The sequence below is a fragment of the Penaeus vannamei genome, chromosome 19 (genome assembly GCF_042767895.1).
Source record: "Penaeus vannamei isolate JL-2024 chromosome 19, ASM4276789v1, whole genome shotgun sequence".
Lineage (NCBI taxonomy): Eukaryota > Metazoa > Arthropoda > Malacostraca > Decapoda > Penaeidae > Penaeus > Penaeus vannamei.
In genome coordinates, this window is record NC_091567.1 from 124,127 (window position 1) to 134,126 (window position 10,000).

The 10,000-nt window shown below is 46.9% G+C and overlaps 1 protein-coding gene across 1 annotated transcript in view; it reads left to right on the forward strand.

Moving 5' to 3' along the window:
• Nucleotides 1-2,676, forward strand: part of LOC138865069 (uncharacterized) — a 4,648-nt gene extending 1,972 nt beyond the window's left edge. The window contains exons 6-12 of the mRNA XM_070134408.1: nucleotides 1-13; nucleotides 140-355; nucleotides 542-667; nucleotides 821-976; nucleotides 1,100-1,318; nucleotides 1,472-1,624; nucleotides 2,662-2,676. The exon at nucleotides 1-13 is cut by the window's left edge and continues 113 nt beyond it. Coding sequence (XP_069990509.1) covers nucleotides 1-13; nucleotides 140-355; nucleotides 542-667; nucleotides 821-976; nucleotides 1,100-1,318; nucleotides 1,472-1,624; nucleotides 2,662-2,676 — 898 coding nt within the window. The remainder of the gene's footprint in view (nucleotides 14-139; nucleotides 356-541; nucleotides 668-820; nucleotides 977-1,099; nucleotides 1,319-1,471; nucleotides 1,625-2,661) is intronic.
• The last annotated feature ends 7,324 nt before the right edge of the window (nucleotides 2,677-10,000 follow it).

Consider the following 10,000-nt stretch of genomic DNA (forward strand, 5'->3'; position numbering starts at 1 on the left):
ATCAGGTGCACAGGTAATGGGGGAGAAGGCATCAAATCAACAGGTAATGGGAAAGGAGGTTTTTTTAAATTCACAGGTAATGGGTAGAGGGAAGGTATCATGTGCACAGGTAATGGGGGAGAAGCCATCAAATCAACAGGTAATGGGAAAGAAGGTTTTAGATTCACAGGTAATGGGTAGAGGGAAGGTGTCATGTGCACAGGTAATGGGGGAGAAGCCATCAAATCAACAGGTAATGGGAAAGAAGGTTTTAAATTCACAGGTAATGGGTAGAGGGAAGGTATCATGTGCACAGGTAATGGGGGAGAAGCCATCAGATCAACAGGTAATGGGAGAGAAGGTTTTAAATTCACAGGTAATGGGTAGAGGGAAGGTATCATGTGCACAGGTAATGGGGGAGAAGCCATCAAATCAACAGGTAATGGGAAAGAAGGTTTTAAATTCACAGGTAATGGGTAGAGGGAAGGTATCATGTGCACAGGTAATGGGGGAGAAGGCATCAAATCAACAGGTAATGGGAAAGAAGGTTTTAAATTCACAGGTAATGGGTAGAGGGAAGGTATCATGTGCACAGGTAATGGGGGAGAAGCCATCAAATCAACAGGTAATGGGAGAGAAGGTTTTAGATTCACAGGTAATGGGTAGAGGGAAGGTATCAGGTGCACAGGTAATGGGGGAGAGGGCATCAAATCAACAGGTAATGGGAAAAGTGGTTTTAAATTCACAGGTAATGGGTAGAGGGAAGGTATCAGGTGCACAGGTAATGGGATAGGAGCCATCAAATCAACAGGTAATGGGAAAGACGGTTTTAAATTCACAGGTAATGGGTAGAGGGAAGGTATCAGGTGCACAGGTAATGGGGGAGAAGCCATCAAATCAACAGGTAATGGGAAAGACGGTTTTAAATTCACAGGTAATGGGTAGAGGGAAGGTATCAGGTGCACAGGTAATGGGGGAGAAGGCATCAAATCAACAGGTAATGGGAAAGGAGGTTTTAAATTCACAGGTAATGGGTAGAGGGAAGGTATCAGGTGCACAGGTAATGGGGGAGAGGGCATCAAATCAACAGGTAATGGGAAAAGTGGTTTTAAATTCACAGGTAATGGGTAGAGGGAAGGTATCAGGTGCACAGGTAATGGGGGAGAAGCCATCAGATCAACAGGTAATGGGAAAGACGGTTTTAAATTCACAGGTAATGGGTAGAGGGAAGGTATCAGGTGCACAGGTAATGGGGGAGAGGGCATCAAATCAACAGGTAATGGGAAAAGTGGTTTTAAATTCACAGGTAATGGGTAGAGGGAAGGTATCAGGTGCACAGGTAATGGGATAGGAGCCATCAAATCAACAGGTAATGGGAAAGACGGTTTTAAATTCACAGGTAATGGGTAGAGGGAAGGTATCATGTGCACAGGTAATGGGGGAGAAGCCATCAAATCAACAGGTAATGGGAAAGACGGTTTTAAATTCACAGGTAATGGGTAGAGGGAAGGTATCATGTGCACAGGTAATGGGGGAGAAGGCATCAAATCAACAGGTAATGGGAAAGAAGGTTTTAAATCCACAGGTAATGGGGAATAAGTTATCAGAGCAACAGGTAACGGGGAAGGAGGTATCATATTCACAGGTAATGGGAAAGAATTTATCGTATCCACAGGTAATGGGCGGGAAAAGAGTGTCATAACCACAGGTAATGGGGGGGGAAAATATTTGAGTTGCGACCCCGAGTGATTGCAAGATGGCACCCCTCCCCCCTTCCCCCCCTCCCCCCCTATGACACCCCCAAAGCCCCCCCCCCCGCCCCCCCATCCCTTCGAAACCTCCCTAACCCCCCCCCCCCTAAATCTCTCATGACTCCAGGTAATGACATGTGATGAATGAGGAAGAATTCACAATAATTAGCAAAGTTGACATTGTCAGTTCGAGTTAATGAGGTGTCATTTTTTTCCGTGACAGATTCGGGGATATTAAAAAAGATCATTTTTTTTTTTTTTTTTTTTTTTTGCAATATAAGAGAAAGAGAGAAAGGGGGTGGGGGAGAAAAGAGAAAGGGGAGTGAGAATGGATGAAAGAGAGAGAGAGAAAAAAAGAAATAATGAGAGAGTGTGTGAGAAAGAGAGTGTGTAAGTGAGAGAGAGAGAGAGAGAGAGAGAGAGAGAGAGGAAGAGAGAGAGAGAGAGAGAGAGAGAGAGAGAGAGAGAGAGAGAGAGAGAGAGAGAGAGAGAGAGAGAGAGAGAGAAAGAAGCCCTTACACTCTCTTTTCACGTGTCACAAAAAGACAAAGCCTCATCCAAAATATGAACAAAAGCAGGTGGGCTGCGGGAGGGGTGGGGTGGGGGTGGGGGTGGGGGGCGTGCTACAACCATGACAAAACCGCGAGAGAGAAAAAAACACTGTAATTAGCCAAACACAAACCTATCACAAACAAAAGCTCCTACCCCCATCCCCTATCCTCCCCCCTTCTCATCCTCTATTCCCTCCTCCCCTCCTCCTCCTCCTCCCCTCCTCATCCTCATCCCCTAGCCCTTTCTACCCCCTCTCTTAGCCTATCCCTGTACCCCCTATTCCTTCCCTCTCCCTTATTTCTCGTTAAACATCCTTCATTCTCTATCCACATCCTTTATCCCTTGTCTTCGTGTCCCTGAATCCTTGTGACAATCTCAGGGTGTCGGGGTCTGAGGAATTGAGGATGGGATTCACTCTGTCTTTCTTTATCTTTCTTTCTCTTTGTCTTTCTCTCTGTGTCTGTGTGTCTGTCTCTGTGTATGTGTCTATGTCTGTCTGTCAGTCCCTCTTTGTCTCTCTCTCTGTCTGTCTGTTGTCTGTCTGTCTGTCTGTCTGTCTGTCCTGTCTTGTCTGTCTCTCTCTCTCTCTCTCTCTCTCTCTCTCATCTCTCTCTCTCTCCCTCTCTCCTCCTCCCTCCCTCCCTCTCCCTCCCTTCCCTCCTCCCTCCCTCCCTCCCTCCCTCTGTCTCTGTCTGTCTGTCTGTCTCTCCCTCTCATAATCTCTCTCTCTCTCTCTCTTTCTTTCTCTCTCTCTCTCTCTCTCTCTCTCTCTCCCTCTATCTCTCTCTCTTTCTCTCTCCCTTGTTTTTCTCTCTCTATCTCCTTCGCACTGGATCAAGAAATATCACAAGAAATATTAGTTTGGAGAAGCAACAGAGGTCTAGAAGTTCTGACAGGGTGTAATCAAGAAAAAAAAAATACATATAAATCTTAAAGTTATATATATATATATCAAGCAACGATGATATATATATAGAGATCAAAACCATGATTTTATTAATCTATTGTTTACTCTGGCGATCTGGTCAGCTGTCGGGGCCCCCACGGTGATTTATACTGTTATGATTTTAGGAAAGTTAACGGGACGGGTGGGGTTGGTAGGTCCTGTAGGAAGAGGGGTGGAGAGGGGGGGTGGGGTGGGGGGGGGACGGGGTAGGTGTTCCTCTTGCCACTCCCCGCTTCCCCCTTATTGCCTCACCCCTAATTGTTCCCCATCTACGTCTTACCCCCTACCTCCCCTTCTTCTCCCCATCAACACCCCCCCCCCTCTTGCTCTATCCCCGGACTTACACCCCTCCCCTCCCTTCCCACCTTCTCTCTTCTCTCCTTCTTCCACTCTCCCCCTCCTCTCCTTCCACCCCCTCCTCTCCTCTTCTACCGCCTCCTCCCCCTTTTTGCCCCCTGCTTGTCAACTCCCCTCCTTTCTTCCCCTCCTCCTGCCGCCCCCTCCTCTCCTTCCACCCCTCTCCTCCTTCCACCCCATCCCCCATTTTGCCCCCGCTTGTCCAACTCCCCTCCCTTTCCTCCTGCCGCCCCTCCTCTCCTTCCACCCCCTCCCTCTCCTTCCACCCCCTCCCCTTTTTGCCCCCTGCTTGATCAACTCCTCCTTTCCCCTTTCCTCCTCCTGCCGCCCCCCTCCTCTCCTTCCACCTCCTTCACCCCTCTTTTTGCTCCCCGCTTCTGTCAACCTCCCCTCCTTTCCCCTCCTCACTGCTCGCCCCCTCCCTCCTCCTTCCACCCCCTCCCCCCTTTTGCCCCCCTCTTGTCAACTCCCTCCCTTTCCCCCTCCTGCCCGCCCCCTCCTTCCCTTCCTTCTCCCCACCCTCCTCCTCTCCCTTCCGCACCCCCTCCCTCTCCTTCCACCCCTCCCCCCCTTTAGCACCCAGCTTGTCAACTCTCCCCTCCTTTCACCCCCTCCTGCCGCCCCCTCCTCCTTCCACCCCCTCCCCCCTTTTGCCCCCCTCTTGCTAACTCCCCTCCTTTCCCCCTCCTGCCCCCCCCTCCCCCCCCCACTGCTCACTCGAAGCAAGTACTTGAACCCGGGAGTCCGACCTTGATTTGCCCAAGGACCCTAAGCGAGGGTGGAGAAAAGCGCTGAGTTAAAAATCCCTATGTTCTCGCCATGCATGAAGGACCCTTATGGACATTCGCGTCTCCGTCGAGTGGTTCTCAAGAATAAATGAGAGAAAAAAAGAGTAGAAAAATGAAAAGAGAGAGAAAGAGGAAGAAAAAAGGGGAAGAAAATAGGATTGGAGGAAAGAAAATAAAAGAAAGAAAGAAAAAAGATTGGAAGAAATAAAGAATTAGAAATAAAAGAAACTGAGATGATAGGAGGAAACCCAAAAAAAGAAGAAAAGAGAAATAAAAGAAAAGAAGATGGAAGAAAGAAAGAAGAGAAAGATAAGAAAAATTAAAAAGAAAGAAAAGATGATTGGAGAAATGAAAAAAAACAAAAGAAAAATGAAGAAAAAAAGAAAGACAATAGGAAGACAGAAGGAAAGAGAAAGAGAGAAAATAAGATGATAGGAGAAAAGAAATAAAAGAATAGAAAAAAATAAGTAGATAAGAGGAACGAAAAAAAGAAAAAAGAAAAAAAGGAAAAGAAAAGAGAAATGAAACTAATATTACACGAAGCAAGAAAAAGGAGAATAAAAAAATAGAAAAAAAGAAAAATACAAGAAAATGATATGATAGGAGGTAAGAAAAAAAAAAAGTTCGATCACACACTGTCGTGACTTTGTGGTTGTGAGGCGATCGAGATGATGAAGACATGACCAAGCCATTTCCTCAGCGTCTATCGTCTGTCTGTCTGTCTCTGTCTGTATGTCTGTCTGTTTGTTTGTTTGTTTGTTTGTCTGTTTGTTTGTTTGTATGTTTGTCTGTCTGTCTCTGTCTGTCTCTCTGTCTCTGACTCTCTGTCTCTTTCTCTCTCTCTTTCTGTCTGTCTGTCTGTATGTCTGTCTGTCTGTCTGTCTGTCTCTCTCTCTCTCTCTCTCTCTCTCTCTCTCTCTCTCTCTCTCTCTCTCTCTCTCCATGTGTGTGTGTGTTTGTCTGTTTATTTACTTATTTTTTATACATTATTAAATACTGCTTTCGCATTTTTATTCTTTATTACTTTTGTTTGGTTTATATATTTCTTGTGTTGTCTTATCTTTATTTATCTTTTTCTCGGGTTCTATTCTTTCTTCGTTCTTTAATTTTTCGATTTCCTTTTCACTAACTTCCTCTTTTTCCTCCTCCTTCCTCCTCTTCCTCGTCCTCCTCTTGCTTCCCTTCCCTTCTTCCTCTTCCTCTTTCTCCCTTTCTTCCTCCTCCTCCTCCCTCCCCTCCTCCTCCTCCTCCTCCTTCTTCCACCCTCCTCCTCCTCTTCTTCTTCCTCCTCCTCCTTCTCCCCTCCTTCTCCTCCTCCCCCTCTCCTCACCCTTCCTACTCCACATTTTCCCCAACCATCTTTCCTTCTCTCTTGTTCATGTTCCAATCTCCTCCTCTGCCATCATCATTACGGTTAAAGGGAGAGAGATAAAGAAGAAGAAGAATGAAAAAACGAGCGATAATAAGGGACGAAAGAGGCCGGAGAGAGAAGGATTCCGAGCCAGTCACGGACGACACGGACGCTTCCTACGAGGCGGCCACGACCCCTCGCCGCCGCAGGGGCCTCCTTGTCTCCTTCGTCTTCTCTCTCTCTTTCTCCTTCTCCTTCGTCTTCTCTGTCTCTTCCTCCTTGTCTCCTTCGTCTTCTCTCTCTCTTTCTCCTTCTTCAGCGTCTTCGAATTCGTCTTCTTGTTCTTCTCCTTCGTGTTCTCCTTCTTCAGCGTATTCTCCTTCTCTTTCTCCTTCTCCATCTCCTCATTCGTCTTCGTCTTCTCTCTCTATTTCTCCTTTTTCAGCGTCTTCGAATTCGTCTTCTTGTTCTTCTTCTCCTTCTCCTTCTCTTTCTTCGGCGTCTTCGAATGCGTCTTCTTGTTCTTCTTCTCCTTCTCCTTCTTTAGCGTCTTCTCTTTCTCTTTCTCCTTCTCCATCATCTTCAGATTCTTCTTGTTCTTGTTTTTCTTATCCTCCTCCCCCTTCTCCTCTTTATCATCTTCTTCTTCTTCCTTCTCCCCCTCCTCCTCTTCAACCTCCATATCCACCTCCACCAACACCACCTCCTCTTCCTCCTTCTCCTTTTTCTCCTCCTTCCTCTCTCTCTCCTTCTTTCCCCCTCTCCTCCTTCTCCTTTTCCTATTCTTCTTCATCCTCGTTTACTTCCTCCTCTTCCTCTTCTCCTCTCCTCCTCTTCTGCTCCCTCTTCTTCCTCCTTCTCCTTCTATTTCTCCTCCGCCTTCTCTTCTTCCTTCTCCCCTCCATCTTCTTCTTCCTCCTTCCTTCCCCTCCTCCTCCTCCTCCCCCTCCTTCTCCTTCCCCACCTCCTCCTCCTCCTCCTTCTCCTCTCCTTCCTCCTCCTCCTCCACCTCCTCCTCCTCCTCCTCCTCCTCCTCCTCGACGTCGCAGAGAGGAAGGAAGATCCCAAGCTCTACCTCGAAGCCCCCAGCGAGGTCTTCGAGAGGCCATTAAGAAATAATAACAGCAATAAATAAAAAGGTTTGAAAAAAAGAAGAAGAAATATTTGATTTGAAAAAAAAAAGAATGATAAAAAATAGTAATAAAAAGGAGTAATAGATCGGAAACGCACGAACGCGATGGCACGCATTACAAAAAATAAATAAATAGATAAATAAATAAAAAATAAAAAATAAAAAAAAAAAAAAAGGAAGATAGAAAAAAAGCAAATATCAAATACGAGATAAATCAGTAAAAAAAAAAGAGAAATTCATTAAAAAACGATGAGGGATGAGGGAGGGAGTGGGAGGGGGTGAAGGGAGGAGGGGTAAGGAGCTGAAGGAGAAGGGAGGAAGGGTAGTGGAGAAAAGGGGGAAAGAGGGAAGGAGAGAGAAGAGAGAAGGAGTGGGGGAGTGAGAAAGGGAGAGAGAAGGGAAGGAGATAGAGGGGAAGGGGAAGAAAAGAGAAGGGTAGGAGGAGGGAGAAAGGGAGATGGGGGGAATGGAAGGGACTGGGGGGGGGAGGGGGGGGGAGGGAGGAGCCGGCAACCGGTCACCTCCCTCCGGGCCTCGCGAGGCTGTAAAGCGGAGAGTGATTCGCTTATTAACGTGTTGGTTTGTGGTTTCTGAGTGGCAATTACCTTGATGGGGCGGGGTTATGGGGGAGGGAGGGAGGGAGGGGAGGGAGAGGAGGGGTGGAAGGGAGAAGGGAAGTGAAGGGTGAGGAAGAGGAGGGAGGGGAGGGAGGAGTGGAAGGGGGAAGCAGGGGAGGGAGGAGGGAGGGGAGGAGAGGAGGGAAGGAGGGGTGGAAGGGAGGGAGAAAGGAGGAGGAAGTGAAGGGTGAAAGAGGGAGGAGAGGGAGGAGTGGAAGGAGAGGAAGGGTGAAGGAGGGAGGAGAGGGAGAAAGGAGGGGAAGTGAAGGGTGAAGGAGGGAGGGAGAGAGGGAGGAGTGGAAGGAGGGAAGCAGGGAGGGGAGGGAGGGGTGGAAGGGGGAAGCAGGGATGGGAGGAGGGAGAGAGAGGGAAGGGTGAAGGGGGAGGGAAGGGTGACGGGGAGGGAGGGGAAGGAGGGGAAGGGGAGAAGGGAGGGGAGAAGGGGGAGGGAGGGGAAGGGGGAAGGGCAGGGTGGAGGGAAGTTTTGAAAGGGAGTGGAGAGGGAGGGGAAGGGGTAGGATGGAGGGGAAGGGGAAGGAAGTAGGGAAGATGGAGTCCTTTAAGCAATCACTCTTACCTCCCCGCCCTCCCCCCAGAAAAAAACAAACATAAAAAGCCACCTCCTCCCCCCCCCCAAAAAAAAAAAAAAATCGATGTTCTCCCAACACACATTCCCATTACGTTTCTGTACCACGTCTCCTTGTGGCTTTTATTTTTTTATTTGTTATTTTCTCTCTCTCCCTCTCTCTCTCTCTCTTTTTTTTTTTTTTTTTTTTTTTTTTTTTTAAGACACATGATAGCGGCCATCGTGGACGCCTTCAACTGTAGCCTCATTACGAACCAATCTGTAGAGCACAAGAACTGGAAGTGGGCGCACAGGGGACGCAGGCAGGGAAGACAGGCAGGCAGGCAGGCAGACAAACGGGGACGCAGGCAGACAGACAGACAGACAGACAGGCAGACAGGCAGGCAGGCAGGTAGGCAGGCAGGCAAACGGGGAGGCAGGCAGACAGATAGACAGACAGGCAGACAGGCAGGTAGACAGGCAGACAGACAAGTGCACAGGGGCAGAAGGCAGGGAAGATAGACAGACAGACAGACAGCCAAGTGCACAGGGGAAGCAGGCAAGGAAGAAGGCAGATAGACAGGCAGACAGACAGGCAGGCAGGCAGGCAGACCGACAGACAAACAGGCAGGCAGACAGACAGACAGACAAGAACACAGGGGAAGCAGGCAGGGAAGATAGACAGACAGACAGACAGACAGATAGATAGATAGACAGACAGACAGACAGGCAGGCAGGCAGGCAGACAGACAGGTAGACAGACAGACAGGCAGACAGACAGACAGGCAGACAGACAGACAGGCAGATAGACAGACAGACAGGCAGACAGGTAGACAGACAGACAGGTAGACAGACAGACAGACAGGCAGGCAGGCAGGCAGACAGACAGACAGACAGGCAGACAGACAGACAGGCAGATAGACAGACAGGCAGACAGACAGACAGGCAGATAGACAGACAGGCAGACAGGTAGACAGACAGATAGGTAGACAGGCAGACAGACAGGCAGGCAGGCAGGCAGGCAGGCAGACAGACAGCCAAGTGCACGGAGGAAGCAGGCAAGGAAGAAGGCAGACAGACAGACAGACAAGTGCACAGGGGAAGAAGGCAGTTAGACAGACAGACAGACAGACAAACAGGCAGACAGACAGACAGACAAGAACACAGGGGAAGCAGGCAGGTAGGCAGACAGACAGACAGGCAGACAGACAGCCAAGTGCACAGGGTAAGATAGACAGACAGACAGACACAGACAAGTGCACGGGGGAACTGCTCAGTGCACGGGGATAATAAACCAACCTTCGAGACACAAATCTTCGCGAGGGTGACGAGATCCCGTGGGAGAGTGTCACGGTTTTTGTGGATCAGCTGATGTGATTTTTGGTGATTTTGGTTTAATTTTAGCTCCGTCTATTTTTTTTTTTTACATCGTATATGATATTTACTGTTGTTGTTTTTGTTGTTATTATCGTTGTTATTAATTTTACAATCATCGTTATCATATTGTTGTTATTATTATTGTTATTATTATTATTATTATTATCATTATCATCACTATTATCATCATTATTATTACTATTACTAGTAGAACTATAACATTGGTATGACTATAATTATCATAATTACTTTCATGATAACTATTACAATTATGTATTAAAGAAAATGATATTTTTTATTACCAGTTACTATCAGTATAACTATTTACAATTATCTATTAAAGAAAAGTAAAGAAAAGGTTTATTTTTATTACCAATTACTCACAGTATAACTATTACAATTATCTCTTAAAGAAAAGGATTTTTTTTATTACCAATTATCTATTAAAGAAAAGATTTTTTTTTTATTACCAATTATCTATTAAAGAAAATATTTTTTTTTATTACCAATTACCCTCAGTATAACTATTTACAATTATCTATTAAAGAAAATTATTATTTTTTTCTTATTATTACCATCATACAT